At 46.1% G+C, this 17,836-nt stretch overlaps 1 protein-coding gene across 2 annotated transcripts; it reads left to right on the top strand.

Moving 5' to 3' along the window:
* Positions 1–3,478: 3,478 nt before the first annotated feature.
* LOC120686298 lies at positions 3,479–8,336 on the top strand. 2 transcript variants are annotated; one of them, XM_039968497.1, is made up of 9 exons: positions 3,479–4,278; positions 5,371–5,497; positions 5,780–5,913; positions 6,198–6,397; positions 6,508–6,789; positions 6,898–6,956; positions 7,059–7,095; positions 7,205–7,574; positions 7,670–8,336. In XM_039968497.1, exons 2-9 carry the CDS (start codon positions 5,380–5,382, stop codon positions 8,105–8,107), a joined length of 1,638 nt encoding a protein of 545 aa, XP_039824431.1. In that variant the 5' UTR covers positions 3,479–4,278; positions 5,371–5,379; the 3' UTR covers positions 8,108–8,336. The 2 variants fall into 2 exon arrangements, with proteins under 2 accessions (XP_039824431.1, XP_039824432.1); XM_039968498.1 differs by lacking the exons at positions 3,479–4,278; positions 5,371–5,497 and having other exon boundaries at positions 5,504–5,913; positions 6,214–6,397.
* Positions 8,337–17,836: the final 9,500 nt, after the last annotated feature.

The raw sequence follows: 17,836 nt of genomic DNA on the forward strand, positions 1-17,836 counted from the left end.
GTTATCTTTTTATATATATTTGATTAAAGTTGAGATACATCGATTTGATGGAACGCTAGAATTGCAATCTTTTTGGGATGAAGGAAGTACGATTTTGAAAATTTTCAATGTAATTTTTATGTGGCTACATATTTAGCTTTATATTAAGCACATTTCAACATTTTGAATATGGCATAAGACAAAAAAAATATATAGCTGGCCAAACGTATAAATGAGAACAACCGTATTAGCTAGAATCCTTTTGACCTATGAATCCTTTTGACCTATGATATTGGATATGAATCACTGACTTTTTTTAAACTAATACTTGTATATATCTCAGGCCAAAAAAATTTATTTAAGATGGTGGTTTTCTTTCTGCTCCTTACTGGTGCTAGTATTAATTTTGTTACATTCTTGTACGAAAAAATAAGTGTCGATGGTTGAATTAGGTGTTAAAGTTTGGTATCTTCCAAGCATAGCAAGCAAGCAAGCACTTTATTATGTACTTGAAGTTGTAAGCTTTTACATATCTAGAGGCTATCAAAAGTTGTCATCATATTATAGAAAGTCGCCTGCTTATTTGCTCTATGTCTATATTAGGATATCATCAAATGCTATTAAAACATTTTGTCTGATCAAGTGTATAAACTAAAATTCTCCTACACTCCCTGATAAAGTTGGTGCAGTTGTGCCTGATCCGCATAGGATCCAACTGACCTCCTGCGTGGGTCCCAGGGAGGTACTTTCTTTGGTCATCCTATTCAGCTCTTCTCCAATTAGGAGTCTTTTGACCTCTGCTGTCCAGTTAACCTAATCAGCATTCCCACTAATGCTCAGACTAATTCAGGTAGCGGTAGATATTTAATACTCGGCTAGCTAGTTCCAAGGCGCCTCATTTTTAGGTCAAAGATTTTTCAGCTTCCTACGCCACTGTGAACGCAAGGGACGAAAGGGGCAAAAGGTGAAGCCGAAAGAAACACGGCAGAATCGTTTTTAGGACCTTTATGCCTGCGGCTCTCTTTCAAGGGAAGCCCCTCAACTTAATAAAAATTGTGTGGATGGGTTTTGCAGCTTCTATGAATTCGTGGGTTTCCCGTGTTAGAGGAAATATACGGAGGATCTTTCATATATATTACTAAATTTATCTCTGCCCATGTTTATAAGTTTTGCCATAGGTGATACCGAGAAAAGTGTGAATACTTATCTTTTTAAAAAAATATATACAAGTGCTATTAAATGTTTACAATTGTTTCAATCATTCTTGGCATTGCTCGTCTCCTCTATATAAATGGTTCCAACAAGAGCAGGCAAACTTGTGCAGCCTTTTAATTAAAAAAAAACTTGTGCCACCCATCTAAAAATAGCAACGGGTAAAATCCGCACGGATAGTAATTTCAGAGACCCACCCCCGCAAGTCAAAACCCGCGCCCGCAACCCACGATGGTTAGAAACCCATACCCGCACCCGCTGTCCGCGGATACCCGCGGGCACGTCCGTGTACCCCCAAACTTTAGAAAATCAAGCATAAAATTCAATTTAACAGCAAACAAAAATTAATAATTAAACAACAAATAGCATATATATTAATTTAAACAACAATCAAAGAGCAATCAAAGAGCAAGGGGCTGCGTCCTGTGCGGGTCCCCTGGGATGGAATCGGCCTCGGGCCCTGGCAGCCTGGCCGAGTGGCCGCTGCGCGCGTCGTCTCTGAGCGAGGAGGGAGGGTGTCGGGGCCTCGGGGGCGCCTGCGCTCGCCTGGGCGCGTCCGCGCGTGGCCTGGATCCGAGCTCCGAGGAGGACCAGAGGAGGGAGGGGCGGAGGGGCGAGGGCGCTGGGGCCTGGGCGCGACACTGAGGCCTGGGGGCGCCGCCGGGCGCTGCGCCAGGGGGTGGGGGGCGGCGGCTGCTGCTGGTGCTCGAAGTGAGGAGTGGGGGAGAAAATCAGAGAAACCCTAAAGATGATATATATATATATGGGTATTTGGACCTCACGTGTCAGCGGGTTTGCAGATTTTCGGGTTCGGATATTAAATTTTCAAACCCGTTATACAATACCCGTTGGGTATAGAGTCATACCCGCTCCGCTCCTGTGCCTGCGGGTACAAACCCAGACCCGAATCCGCGTCCAGCGGGTAGAGTATCCGCGGATTCGCGGGTATTTCATAGCCGTTTCCATCTTTACCCATCAATTTACTATTTCCACCTTCACAACCAAGGGAACAAATCGTCCTTGCACCAGTAGCCTTCTCACTTGAACGCCCATCTTCACTAAATACTCTTGTACTAGCTTGTGAACCTCTAATCCATTGTCGGCCCCCATTGTTAGACTGAAGGCCTTGCCCTGGCGGTCTGAAATGAATTCAACTATATCTTGATCGGTGCAAAGTGCTCGCGGATTCAATGCAAGAAAGGTACCTGCAAAACCGCATGTTACTTTAGGGAGTTTTTAGTTTCCTCCTGCAGTGTGCCCATAGCCGTAGACCGGCCGTACCGTTTTTTCTTGGGTCGCCATTATGTTGGACCACTTTCAAGTATTCGATTTAAGTTTTGCATTATACTCCAGGTGCATGCACAATTTTTATCTATCATCACATCACACAACAGAAATTTTTTGACACACAGAAAGTACTATGTGATTGTTCACACTGCTAGAAAAATCAACACTAGTACCGGTCAGCAACCACCCTTTAGTATCGGGCTGTTGACCGGTACCGATTGGCCGGTACTAAATGGCACGCCATTTAGTACTGGTCAAAATGCCCGGTACTAAAGCGAATATTTAGTACCGGCCGATACTAAATAGTTTTACATCCAAAAAATAAAGAAAAAATATCTTGAACTCCCGGGAGGCCCACACAAATGCCCGGTACTAAAGCGGACATTTAGTATTGGTCGACAACATCGGCCGGTACTAAACAGTTTTACAGCCAAAAAATAAAGAAAAAATATCTTAAACAGTTTTACAGTCACAAGTCACGCGAATTTTTCACGCGTAAATACGCATGCACGGTCGCGAGGATTCGAACCCATGACCTCCGGTCTCGCGAGTAACTTCCTTACCATCCCACCTATGCACCACATGTGACTAGGTAAAAGATGCATTTCTTTTGAAGTAACCCATAAAGGATCATTTAGTGCCGGCCCAAAACACCGGCGACATTTAGTACCGGCCGGTGTCTTGAATCGATACTAAAATGGCTCAGGGAACGTTCAAATTTGGACCCGGCACTAAAATGACCCCGAGGCAATGTTAGTACCGGACCAAAATATACTCGGTACTAAAGGCCGCGGACGAATGAGCCATTTTCTAGCAGTGTCATGCACGTACTTCCTAGGTCGCATATTCTGAAATTGGGACTTATCATATATGGTTCCATATATCACCGGATCCTATGGTTCATAGCACATGGGAATACTAATGAACACGAGGTTTATCCTGAAAAACTGCCCCGGTTACAACTTCATCCCTGCTCCGGCGCCCCCGGCCGCTCCTGCCGACTTCCACACACACACTCCCGGCTTCGAAGGAAGCTGCAGAAAGGGAGGAGAGAAAGATGGCAACTGAACTGGAAAAAAAAATCCAAACAGAATTGGGAAACCCGAACAAACCAACCCATGGGATCCCGAGCCAAAGTTGTTACGCGAACTCCATCCGGATTCAAACCCTTCTCTGCTAGTCCCGTGGATCGCCTTTAGCATTCGTTCTTTCCTTGGCCGGGGGGATTTGGTTGCAGCCAGCGAGCAAGCGAGCGAGCGTGCCGGCAGCCGCGGCGCAGGAGGGACCCATGGCATCCTACCAGTTCCTCCATGGCCAAGGAAAGCATGGCGCTTTAGGGGCCCCCCTTGCTTGCTCCCGTCCATGTCCATGTCATCCCGGCCCTGTCGACGAAAGACGATCGCCTCCTCCCTTTGATCATCTACTAGTAGTATATAAGCGCGCGTGTTGGTGGTGCCTGGGAAAGGGAGGCCATCGCTGGTCGCCTCGTTTGACAAGGTGGTCTTGGAGAGAGAAAGAGAGAGAGAGAGGTGGCCTGGTTGGACTTCTAGAGAGAGGTAGAAGAGAGAGAGAGAGAGGTGGCTGAATTGTATGATGAGTGACTGGGAAAGGGAGGCCACGTCTGGGAGCTCGGAGTAAATGGTGAGAGGGACGCCGGGAGGAAGGTGGTAGTTCGGAGACGGCGCCGCGGCGGCCCTGCCTTCCAGTCTTTGCTGCGAGAGCGGCAGCGGGTGGCGGAGCGGAGGAGCGCTGCTTCTGCTTGCATGGTGGGAGCAGGGGAGGAGGCCGCGCCAGGTTCAGGTCAGTTTCCGGAGCTTGCGGGTTCTTCAGTTTCTCTTTTTATTCGTGTTCTTGTTCAGGCTTTGCGTTCGGAGTTCATGGCGTCCTGAGAATAATGTTTGTCCTTGCTCATCTTCCCTGATAGAAAATAAGGAGGTTGTTTGGATGATCTCGCTTACATCCTAGAAGTTTCTGAAGTGATGATAGGAACTGAATTGCGTGTGATCATTTTGGGCTCATCATGCATGCATCTTCTCTCTCGCTCGGTTTTCATGGCTTCCTGCTTCTCTGAAGAAGGAATTCACACCCGCAAAAAAGAAAAAGAAAAAAAAGAAGGAATTCACGACGGACCGCGAGAAGCAATTCAATAAATTCGGTGCATGCTGATTGTTGACACTGCACTATGTTCCTAGTTTCTCTACTTTTCAGATAGCTTCTAAACGTTAACTGTTAATTTGCTGATATCTAAACATGTATGCTGTCATTTCTGAATTTAAAGTATTTACATGCCAGAAGTCATATATAATCAGTAGGGGATTACCCCTCCTGTTTCATCAAAAAAAGAAGTCATATCGCTGAAACTCAGTGTTATTGAGGAACTCCTGTAGTCCTCTTGATGCCAAACTCATGTAGTGCCCATCTCACCGTGTGCAACGGAGCTACGTTCCGCCATAAGCCCATAACTCTGTAGGTTGACTCATACCTGTTAAAGACTTAAAGTTAGGTTAGGTACGGAAGCAAATTCAGTAGTCCAAGATGCGATCAGGAAATAAAGTCATCTTCCAAGAGATCAGTCTGAAGTTAGGTACTCTGAACTTTGAATAGATAGAAGGCACATTGGAATTCCTGACAAGTTAGGCTGGAGAAACTGCCAGGAAAATTTACATGCGTTTCACGTTAGAATTGATAGAACACACTGGAGAAATTACATATTCTGGTTGATTTAAACACTCTTTTATGTATCAGAATGTCAGTAACTGCCATACAGTTTACGCCGCACAAGTGGAAAAAAAGTTACTTCCTTGCAGATCTACATCCTTTGGTTTTTGCATGCAATCTTTATATGTCTGAATCGTGATCGGAGTGTAATTCTTGGAACTTTTCTGATGGCAGCTTGCTAGCATGGAACCGAGGAGGTTGGAGCAGTTAGTGTTCCTGCTCTGCTGCTTCGCGGCAATCACATGCAGGTTACACGCACTGGCTCAGGCCCAAACCACTCTGCAACACCCCACTGGAGCAGGTGAGTAACCCCTGATGTGTATCATAGACAAACCTCGCAGATTTTTTCGCCTTTCCGGTAACATGCGAATCTGCTTTACTTACAATAGAGATTTGTCAAGAGGTAAAGCAGCATGCCAGCACCGCAAAGTTATCCTGGTTAACTGTTCTGGTTGACATTCCTCCTGTCGATAGTGCATTGTTCCTTTAGCATGTTTTGTACTGTTCTGCTTGACAATGTTCTTTCCTGCGGTATATTGTTGGGTGTGAGTGGTACCTGATCTTTGTTGCTCGTGCTGATCAGCGGGTAGGATTTTGTCGGAGGCTGCGAACAGATCGGAGAGCGCTCTATCGGTAAGAACAAGAAGAATTGATCCTCTTGATGGTCTGAGGAAGTATGAGGGAGGGTACAATATCACTGACAAGCATTACTGGAGTGTAAGCTCTCTGCTTATCTGAACGTACTCCCCAGAGCTTTAGGTAGTAATCGCCTTTTTTGGGCTAGAAATGATGTCCAGGCCACAGATAAATGCTATTAGAGAATACATCATGATGTCAGGGCATGGTTTTCTGGCAGATTAACATGGCACTACAGCACTACTGAATACACAAAAATTCTGTTCTGATCATTCAGTCGTGATAAATGTTCAGAATGATAGATAGAAACATAGATATCGATATAAGGATTAAAACTGATTGCCGTTGTTTTTTACTTTTTTCAGTCGACCATATTTACAGGTAGATCTGGATACATGATTGCAGCATTGTGGGTTATTTGTGGTGTCATTTTTCTGGGAACTATATTAGTCTCCAAGATTTTCTGCACAAAAAGGAAAGAAAGATACACTGACTTCGACTATTTCCTAGAGAGATACCAAATTTTGACTGTCATACTCTGTATCATCCTCGCAGTTTTTGTCATGTAAGTTGCTCACACCAAGAATAATAAACTAATTATCAACAGTAACTGTTGGAAATCTGTAAACATACGCAGCACTGCAGTTTGTGATTCCGCAAGCATTTTATTTGCAGAGTTGCATCAGCTGTCGCCCTTCGCGGCACGGTAGAATTCCACTCAAGAGCAGAATCTGTGAAAGAGATCATTGGGACGACTGCACTTGAGGCTACAGCAACCATTTACAACATAACAGGAGCTATTGAGATGATGCAGAACACATCAAAGCTGTACAACTACACCAGTCAAGCATGGGATCATCTGAACTCCACGGTAGATGTGCTCAACTCCGAAGCAATGGAGATTCAGGCGAAGGCGGAGAAGAACATGCGCCTGGTCACTAGAGGGATCAACACATTGTAAGAATTTTTTGCAGAATCGGAAAGAAATATAAAAGATCCAGATAATATTACTTTTGGTATAAACTTCTGATCATCATTGGAACTGAAACATGTGATGAATTTCAGGGAACTTGTAACCATTTTAACCGTGGTGCTGAATCTTGTAGCAGTTCTAGTGTTGTTGGGTAAGCAAGTGACTCAGTTACTCAGAATGTGCAATATAAATCTTTGAATCATCATAGGTTACTACTGCTGAATCTAACACATTGCTTCTCTGAATGTTGCAGTAGGGAGCCCTCTAAAACTGCAAAAACTGTGCTACTTGTGAGTACCTTACCTTCAAACTTCAGAAACCCATCTGAATATACAAACCTGAATCATGCGACCTTTCAGCCTGTATGGAATGCTGACTACAAGAAACTATCTCCAACAGGTGCACGGCCTTCTGCTGGATACTGACAACCCTCTTCTGGGTGTACTTCGGCCTGTACTACTTCTTCGACAAGTTCGCCGCCGACACGTGTATGGCCCTGGACGAGTACCAGCTGAACCCTCAGAACAGCACGCTGGGCACCATCATTCCCTGCAGCGAGAAGCTCTCCGGCAGCATAATTCTGCACGACGTCGGTGCAGGGATCCATGACATCATAGATCAGGTGAATTCAAACATTTACACAATTAAATCAGAGTATCCGGTGAAGCAGCTGGACTACATCTGCAACCCGTTTGCTGGGCCACCTGACTACCGGTACCGGCCACAGAACTGCCCGTCCGGCGCCATCACCATCGGCGACATCCCTCAGGTAAACAGAAACTTCTATACACTTTCAGAATTCAGAAAAATTTGGGCGGTAATCTTGAGTTCTTGACATGGCGTTTATTTCGTCCTGTCTTGAAGATCCTGAAGAGGCTGACGTGCTCGGACTTCGGCGGCGCCGCCAACTGCCGGCCGGCCGACCTGTCGTCGGCGATCGACTACGACAAGGTGCAGACCTACACGAGCTCCATCCAGAACGTGCTGGACATCTTCCCGGGCACGGAGCGGCTGGTAAGCTGCGAGCTGGTGAAGGCCGGCTTCGCGGACGTCGTGGGCAACCAGTGCGCCCCGCTGCGGCGCGGCGCGCGCACGGCGTGGGCCGCGCTCGCCGCGCTGTCCGCGGCCATGGCGCTGCTGCTGCTCGTGCTCGTGGTCGCCGCGGCCGGCGGCGCGCGCCGCCACCCCGGCGACGACCGCCTGTCGGTGCGGCACCTCACGTCGGCGACCAACTCGGAGATCTCGGAGGCGGAGTTCGCCGAGATGCACGCCAAGAAAGTGCGGATCCGGGGCGGGCCGTGAGCCGCGCGAAAAGCTGACATCGGAATTCTTTTTTGCTGTGTTCTTTTGATCTTTGCCAATTGCGGAGGAGAAAAGAGACGAGGATGTATACTGCCGGCGGTCGAGACTGATCCAGGAGAGATCGTCCACCGCCGGCGCGCCATTGCTGCGAAAATGTTTGGTTCTATGTTCCGTGGGATCGGATGGTCTGGAGAATCCACCCATTGTGTGTTTGCTGGGATTTTTTTTTTAACTTTTTTTAATAATATTTTAAGTTTAACCTGATTGTCGTTTTATTTTTACCAGATAGCCCGTTTGGTCGCGTCAGATCCATTGGCACGACATACAGCCTTTGTCGCGCCAGTGCATGTGGCGCGACACGGGTGCCACGCTGGCGGAGCCAACAGTGGCGTGCCACGCCAGCCGCTGACGTGGACATGGCTGTCGCGCTAGGCGGGCTGGCGCGACAAGTGCTATGTCCTGGGCCCGCACAAGCCTCCTCCTCCACCACCCTCCCTTTCTCCTCCCTCCGGACCGAGCCCGAGCGGCACAAAAGGGTTGCCGCCGGCCGGCCGGCCCCTCAGTCCGCCCCCCACCCCCAAATCCATCGGTTTAGGGGGGGGATCGCTCCAGCCCCTCCCCCGAAGGTATTGCCCTTGTTTTTTCGGCCGGCCCCTCAGTCCCCCCCCCCCACACACACCCCCCCAAATCCATCGGTTTAGGGGGGGATCGCTCCAGCCCCTCCCCCGAAGGTATTGCCCTTGTTTTTTCTTTGTTTCATCCTGTGCATTGGTGGATTTTAGTGGTATTTGTTGGTTAGGGTTTGTTCTTTGATTTGTAGAAATATATTGTATATGGTAGTATGTTCATGTATGGTTGTTTAAGTGTTACTCAGATGCTTATCTGCTCCCGAATTTAACGAGAGGAATGACTTGCATGTCTCAAATATTACATTTGTTAGGGTTAGGTAGTGGTAATGAGAATATTAGTCAAAATTAGTTGGATTAGTGGCACAGTGGAACCTCTTGTATCATGTGCATGCTCAAACTTTAGATTTAAAATTTAATTTAGGCTAACTATGCAATTCAATGTATAGTAAATGTCCCTTCTATTTTGTGGACGAATGTACGTATGGGTTCCATTTGTTTTTGTAGTTGGTTTGTTTGCACTAGTGACGAAGGTAAATCAGTTTCTTTTTGTTGTAGATGGACGAATTAGTTCGGTTCTTTCACGGGGGTATGGTTAAGGAAAATGGAGAGTTTGAGAATATGATAGAGGATGTCGAACTTTTCGATAGTTCTCCATCGTTCAAGGATTTGGTAGACCGAGTTGTTGCAAAGCATTGTTGTGGCATAGATGAAATATCTCTGAGGGGCAGATTTGATTGTGGTAAAGTTAAACCACATTATGTTATGTCAACATTGGAATCGGAGATGCATTGGAAGAAGTATAAGGATATAGTAGTGCGTGCAAATGTGGTTTGTTGGGAGATGGTTGTTGAAATAACCCATAGATCTAGATCACAAGAATCAGTTGGGAGAGTAGATGAAGTTCCATTTCGCATTAAGAATATAACTCAAGAGTCAACCGTTGTAGAAGATGTCCCAAATGTCACTTGTGCTAGTGATTTTGTTGGGGATTAAGATATGGCCGTCGCTAACGATCATTTCGACAACGGTACCTTCGAGGAGGATGATGAAAGGGGTGGTGGAGAGGATGATGATATTTATTGGGGTTTAGAGGACAATGAAAACGATAGTAGTAATGAAGACGGTGATGATGAAGGCACTGGGGAAGAAGAATGGGAGGATAATGCTAGTGTGCCCCAAGTAGAGCAGGAAAATGATGACGGCGATGGATCCAGCTCTAGTGATGAGGAAATAAGTGGTGATGAGGAGTGTATGGATGAGTCAATGGGTCGGGTTATTAACACTGGTGATGCACGATTTAGTTATACTGCTGAAGAGATGCGCATGATGAAGCTAGCCCACGTTGAAGTCCCGTCGGTTTCAAATGCTAAGGATCTTAGTAGGATCCATAGAGCCATTTGTGACTCATATATCTTTGAAAGCGAGTCTGTAATTGACAGTGACAGTCCAGAGATTCGCATGGGCATGAAATTCAATTCACTTCTAGAGTTGCAATTTTTCTTGGCTGATTATGCAGTGTGTCATTATCGTCCATTTAATGTGGTTCATTCATACAAGAGCGTACGGTACGATGTGCTATGCAAGTAGGGGTGCCTATGGGGTGTATGGGCACAGATTGTTAGGGGCACTGGTCAGTGGAAAATCACCAGAGTAAGACAACCTCACACATGTGCATTCTCGAGACCGAAGCAAGTTCACGCACAGTGCACGACACGTTACCTAGCACATCGCATTCTTGGTATTGTTCGGAAGAACAGCGACACATCAGTTCCTTCGCTTATGGAGTAAATTTTCGGCATGTGTTCTTACCGGGTCAAGTACTCGAAAGCATGGCATGCAAAACAGCATGCTATAGCTCTTTGCTGGGGAGAATGGCTAGAGTCATATGCAAGGGTGCCTAGAGTCTTGACGGGCATGTCTCTATACAATCCAGGGATTAGGTGGTTCATACACACAGGAACCATGATGCTTCCTCACAACGGAGTGTACAAGCACGTTTTACAAAGGGTGTTCTGGTGCTTTCCCAGTGTGCTGAATCATTCCAGCATTGCCGACCTGTGATCCTCGTGGATGCCACATTCTTGACGGATAAATACAAGGGGACACTAATGATGGCAGTAGCCGTGGATCCAGAGAGGCAAATAGTTCTGTTAGCATTTGCTTTGACCGAAGGAGAAAACAACGATAGCTAGTCCTGGTACATGAAGCTAGTGCGGCTGTATGTATTGGGTCCCTCCAGACAAGTTGTATGATATCTGACTGGCACCATGGTCTCCTAAACTGCGCTAAAGAGCACATGGATGGATTTCCCCCTCTTGTGCACAGGTGGTGCATGCGACACTTTGCAGCAAACATGTGGAGGCGTCAAAAAAATAAGGGACTAATTAGAAAACTAAAGTTGCTTTGTTCAGTGCGCACGGAGAAAGCTTTTGAAGAAAAACTTGCATATTTGGAGAAGGAAATGAATGAGACGGCCAAGGAGTAGCTGAAAGGCAAGATGGTAGACAAAGATAAATGGGCTCTTGCTTATGATGAAGGGGGAAGCGGTACGGTATCATGTCCACAAACAACGCTGAGTCATTAAACAATATATTCAGCGGTATTCGGTCAAGACCTGTTGCAGGCATTGTAGAGTACTCATTCGAGAAGTTGAACGAGTACTTCGTCGATAGATGGAGTAAAGCCCGGAGTTTGTTGGATAAGGGTGAACAATGGGGACTAATAGTGAAGGAACACCTTAAGGATGCTGAGGATAGATCGGTGAACCAACTTGCAGCACCCTACGGCCCTGAAAGAATGATTTATGGTGTTAGAGGTGCAGGTGGTACAAATATAGGAGGAGAGAGTCATGGAGGACGCCATTACAAAGTGGACCTCAGATCTGGCGAGTGCACTTGCACGACACCACAGCTGTTACACCTTCCATGCTCGCACCTAATAATGGCATGTAGAGCTCGAGGGCTATGTTTCAAAAGCCCCACTTATTTGAGTCCGTACTACGCTCAGTCGAACACAATCAACATTTGGGAGTCCAGTTTTGAGCCTTACCTCGATCCGTCCCAATGGCCCGAATACAAGGGACTAGAGTACATGCCGGATGCGTCACTGTTGAAACCTAAAAAAGGAAGGAGGTGGAAGAAAAGGCTCAAAGGTGACATGGACGAGTCGCAAGGTCGGGCTAGTGCGGACTATGGCACCGGTGATTTCGGTGAGGACAGGAGCCAGAACCGTTGCTCCAAGTGCCATAGATTTTGTTCTCAGTGCAAGTGTAAGAAGAAAAAGAAATCAAAAAGAAAAAGAACAGCCCAACCTAAGTCGAGAAAGAGGATAAGACATAGCACACGGGGAGAGGTATAGTTTGTGCTTAGTATAAAGTTTACATAGAGGTCATTGTTACTCTATAGTTACAATAAAATTGATTGATTGTCTATAATTTTTGTTTTACTTACCATGGTCATTTTAATTACTTTTCGGTTTATTTTATGTTGGTTTGTACTATTCAAATTTTGATTTGCAGGATGTCGCACCCCACGTACCCCCTTCTGGAGACGTTTTACGACTCCAAGCATCGGGCTCACGTCCTAGTTGACCAAGGCGAGGTTAGTCTTTCGACCCCAATAAATATCGTAATACATTTTCATTATAATTCATTATTCATATTATATTTGTGTTTTTCCTCCTCTAACAAATCCTTTTATCAAAACAGGCGTTGCAGCCCCTTCGTCCACGTACCCACTCCCCACTATGATGGGATGAGCGGTATGTGCCGTACCTTCGCCGGGCCGGGATGCTTCCTCTCGCACGGGTTGTGTGCGCGGGCCTCCCAGTGATGGATGCACCTCTGCTCAGTGCTTTTGCGGACCGTTGGAGGCCAGAGACACATACGTTCCATTTGCCTTGCGGGGAGGTGACCATCACTATGCAAGATGTTGCTATGATTCTTGGACTACCATTAGAAGGCAATGCAGTAACAGGAATAGTTCAAAGTGATGGATGGAGAGATATGGTTGAGGCTCACATTGGTATACGTCCACCAGCACCACCCGACGGAGTCAAGGACAGGAAGACCTCAGGGGTGAGTTCGCATTGGTTGAAGCAGCATTTCAACCATTGTCCTCCCGGAGCACCTGAGGAGGTCGTTCAGCGCCAAGCACGTGCATGGATGTGGCACTTGTTCGGAGGGTTCTTGTTTCCCGATGGTTCAGGGAACACTATATCTTGGATGGTCTTGCCAATTCTTGGTTGGCAGTGGGAGAATATAGCACAGTACAGCTGGGGCTCAGCAACACTTGCTTGGATGTATCGACAGCTCTGTGACGCATGCAGGAATGTTGGAAATGACTCCAACCTTGGTGGATGTGCATACTTGTTGCAGATATGGATTTGGGAAAGGTTCCCTGTTGGCCGGCCATACCGTGGTGAATTGGAGGTTTGTTTCATGCTCTTAAGTTTGCATTTGATTACTTGAACAACACCTTTTCTAATTAATCCTAACTTACTTTTTATTTAAGGCATGGCCACACCATGATGAGGAGTCAAGGCCTACTGTTGCGTATTGCTAGAAAAATGTGGGCGCTGTTAGAGGGGATCCTGTGCGCCGCTACATGCGCTACATGGACGATTTGGATTGCCTAACACAAAAATCAAGTAATACTTCATCCGAATTTGTGAGTACTTATATGGTGTAGACTGATACTAATGTTTAATATTTGCATAGATATTCTGGACACCGTACGATAGAGATGAGCTGGACAACTTGGGCTTGAGTGACTTGTGCAGACGGGATGAAGAATTGTGGAGGTCATGCGTCCCTTTGATTTTCTTCTTTGTCGTGGAGATGCACTTGCCTTACCGTGTGAAGAGGCAGTTCTCAAGACTCCAAGACTTTCCATCGGAGGCTATTTCAACATCCCAAGCTTTGCACTGGTACATTAATTTTGTTTGAGGTCATCTTTCATTTAAATTATTTCATTCATACCCAAACACTTATATGCCCACCGAATTGTTATTACAGTATCGACAGGAAGAAACGATATACTGAGAATGATTGGAGTGTCAAGCACGCATTGCCACTTGCGCAGAGGGAACAAAGGCAAAGAATGGCTCCAGAATCAGGTGCCGCTCATTGGAACAACCATTACAAGGAATACCTACGCTGGTTCCATTCTATTGCAAGAGTTTCAGTGAAGCCTCCACGATCCAATGAACCTATAGAAGACCGTGCGGACACCGACGATGACGATGACATCGTCGATGAGTATGACAATATCACTCACGAGGGAGTTCAGCCGGAGAGGGGCCCTTTGCAGAATTACATGGTAAACCACACTCACTATCATTTAACTAAAAACATCAACTTATGCAAATTTGCTATTCTTTGTTCTCTAACTATTTCGTTTTAGGCACAACAACTTGGATGTCTTGCTAATGAGGCTGGTGTGGCAATGGTACATGAAAGTCATGGACAAAACGGAGGGGCCACCTTAGGGCATTTGCCGAGGTGAGTTGACATTGAACTGTTTGGAATGTGATGTGTTCAACAACTCCAATATCTCGAAACGGTTTTGGCTTAACATAGTTGTCTGAACTACAGAGGGTCTGGTGGAGTTGCAGGCGGATGGCGGCGAAGCTGAATTGCATGGCTCGCCCTGACGAGGCATTCGCTCCACAGGCCCCTGGTGCCGGTGGTTCGAGTGCACGTGGCCCCACGTCAAGCACACGGACACCGATTCACTACGGTGATGTTACCGCAAGAACTCCTTTGCCCTCCGGTTCCAGAAGTCATTCGCGGTCCACTTCGAGGACGGCATCACGTGCCTTGTCCAGGGGGAAAGCTATCCAGTCACCAGAAACCAGTGAAGAGTCCAACCGGTAAGACAACTCAGAAGATGAAGACCCAAGCTTTCAGGTACTCAGAATGTCTCAGATGTTTGATGCTCCCCCAGGAACACAGACACAGGGAGAATCGAGCCAGGTAAGCATGTGTAATTGAAATCTTTTAACTTAGAGGTGATACCGTTTCATTGTAAAGAAAAGGTGATGTTCCACACATTATTGCTCTTAAAGATGCCTCATAATATATTTTTTTGATGTAGGCACCTCAAGATGCTCCTCCAGACTCTGGGGCTGCTTCCCCTCCGCGTCGCCGACAAAGGCGTTCTCGTGACCACACCGACGTCGGTTGCGCGAACGTGCTCCCAACAGCTCCTGGAAGGCAACGGCGCCCCAACGACCCTTTCAGTCCTCCAGACCAGGGACGCCGCCGTAGATGAAGAAGCGGCAACACTTTGGTCCCACGCTCTATTGTAAATATGTTACCTAGAACCTATTTGTGCTTGTTATCAACGTCTTCTGCTTCGGACATATGTTTGTAATGGACAAAATGCTTGTAATGGACAACTTGAGCTTATTATGGACAATATGCTTGTAATGGATTATTTCTTATTATTATGGACCATATGCTTGTAACGGACTATATGCTTGCTCATCATGGTTCCTGTGACTTTCATGACCTATATATGTTTAGATTGGGCTACATGCTTGTCGTATTCATTATGCGTACGAAATGGTTTTCATGTGTTTGAGAAGGGCCTCGTATTCATTATGCGTACGAAATGGCTCCTGTGACTTTCATGGTTTTCATGACCTATATATGACTTTCATGGTTTTCATGACCTATATATGCTTACAGTCACGAAGAATGGCTAGTGCTGTCTGCATTCTAGCAGCTGTAGCAAATTCCATTCTAGCAGCTGTAGCAAAGGCAGGCCAAGCAAGGTGCTGTCTGCATTCTGCTGTCTGCCTTTGTCGGGCCAAGCCAGATGGCGCTACAAGCAGGCTCTGTCGTGCCAATGGAACTGGCGCGACAAAGATGGTCTGTCACGCCAGCGGCTCGCCATCGTGCCAAAAACCCAGGCGGTTCTGGGTTCCGCGAGGAGATGGCGCGACACAACAGCCTTGTTGCGCCACTCAACCTGGCACTATAAGCAGGCTTTGTGGCGCCAATTGAACTGGCACGACAAAGACATTCTGTCGCACCATTGCCTCGCTATCGGGCCAAAAATGCAGGCAGTTCTGGGTTCCGTGAGGAGGTGGCGCGACAGTACGGTCTTGTCGCGCCAAGAGGCCCGGCGCTACAAGCAGTGTTTGTCGCGCCACTGGAACTGGCGCGACAAAGTCGGTCTCCCATGCCATCGGGCAAAAAATGCAGACGGTTCTGGGATCGGCGAGGAGACGGCGCGACAGTTGTATACTGTCGTGCCAATATGACTGGCGCGACTGAGCATTTCCATTTCCCAATTATTTGTTATAGGATGAAATTGATTTTTTCTTCTTTAAAAAAATATCCCACAAATGGATCTGTGCACAAATACCTAGTCAGTTCAAAGAGTTCTACTTGATTCTCTTAAAATTGTTAGTGCTTCATTTAAACTTTATTTGCCCCTAGCAACGTACATGGTATTAGCTAGTAATAAGAAGACTTTATTTGACCAGTCTCGATGTTTAGCAACTAGGAGTATTGCGAAGGAACCGAACAAAACTTTAAACGTATGGATAATTATTGTGCTTTGGTTTTTTCAGTGCTTAGGTCTTTTTCACTGGCATCTACGACGCCTAGCCTTTTCAGTAATTTCATGTTTTAGTCAATAGCAAACCGATAAATGACTTTGGTCATGAGACTTTTCAGAGAATACCCTTTTCAGTTACTAGTCTTTTTAGTGTCTGGCGTGTCTGATGCCTAGACTTTTCAGTGATTTGATATATCATTCAGTCCACTTTTAAGTAAATAGGGCGTTCGAGATAGCCTTTTCGGTACACACAAGTTGAATGTGCCATTTGTAGCATATTAATCGTGTGGCATTTGTTTTTTTACCCTGCAAGAGTTATGCGTAAACTAAAGTTCAATGTGCCTATTCTGAGTTGTCTCGACTAGGTAATGCTTTATTAAAAAAAAGTCACACACAATGCACACATGATATTTCGGTGCTCTATGTTACATGCACATGCTTTTTCAATGAGTAGACTTCTCAGTGTATAGGCTTTTCAGTGACTGCCATCTACGACGCCTAGACTTTTCAGTGATTTCATGTTTCAGTCAGTACTCTACATGACGTCTAGAAATGTGTCCAGCTACCATCATTAAATAGGGTGTCCAGAATACACTTTTCAGTGACTAGTCTTTTCAGTGTCTGGCGTGTCCGATGCCTAAACTTTTCAGTGATTTAATGTATCATTCAGTCCACTTTTCAGTAAATAGGGCGTTGTAGATAGCCTTTTGAGTGCCCAGTCGTTTCATGCGCAGCTACAGCTAGCCTTTTCATATACCTTGACGCGTGAAGCAAATTGATTGCACTGGACCAAGTCCTGGGTAGTATATAGGGAGCCCAAGCATGTCGTTGCCGTTGAGCAGTGTAGTGAGCCATCAAACCAGAAACTGAGAGAAACCATGTCGTGGATGCAAGGCCCCATTGATCCGTCTCCTCCTCACCCAAACTTAGAAGTTAGAACCAGATCTTTCTACGGTGCGCACAATGCCCTTCCAGTACAATTCTAGCCACATTGTCATCATAGAAACGACGCTGTTGTACAGGTCTACGAGCTGTTTGGTGATGCAGGATGACGGTTCTTCCGTTGCCCTTACTATGAGGTTTGATATATTTGACATCTATGTTTTATTTCATGGTCGCACCTTTCTGTAAACAGATAAGCGTCTAACTCATATCTATTTAACGTAGGCTTCAGATTGTGGGTTCACTTACTGGATTGATGGTGCTATAGAAGTTCATGTTCAAGAATACATACGTCACCTGCACGTACTGAAACAGCAAAAGGATATAGAGTATGAAGCATGATCAAATCAACCAACTTCTGATTGAGAATCAAGAGAAGGCGACGATGGCCGAGCGCATCACACAATTGGAAGAAGAGCTGCGCCAGGAGCGTGCCAAGAACTTGATGAGACGCTTCATGCCACCGACAGTTACGGGATGGCGGAACTATTATGGTTAGTGGACATGGATTCATGTGCCCATCTCTACTTGGGCACGCTTCATGTCACAACAACTTATGCATCTCTACTTGCTAATGTAATATCAAATTA

This window comes from Panicum virgatum, chromosome 8N, assembly GCF_016808335.1.
Source record: "Panicum virgatum strain AP13 chromosome 8N, P.virgatum_v5, whole genome shotgun sequence".
In the NCBI taxonomy this organism is placed as follows: domain Eukaryota; kingdom Viridiplantae; phylum Streptophyta; class Magnoliopsida; order Poales; family Poaceae; genus Panicum; species Panicum virgatum.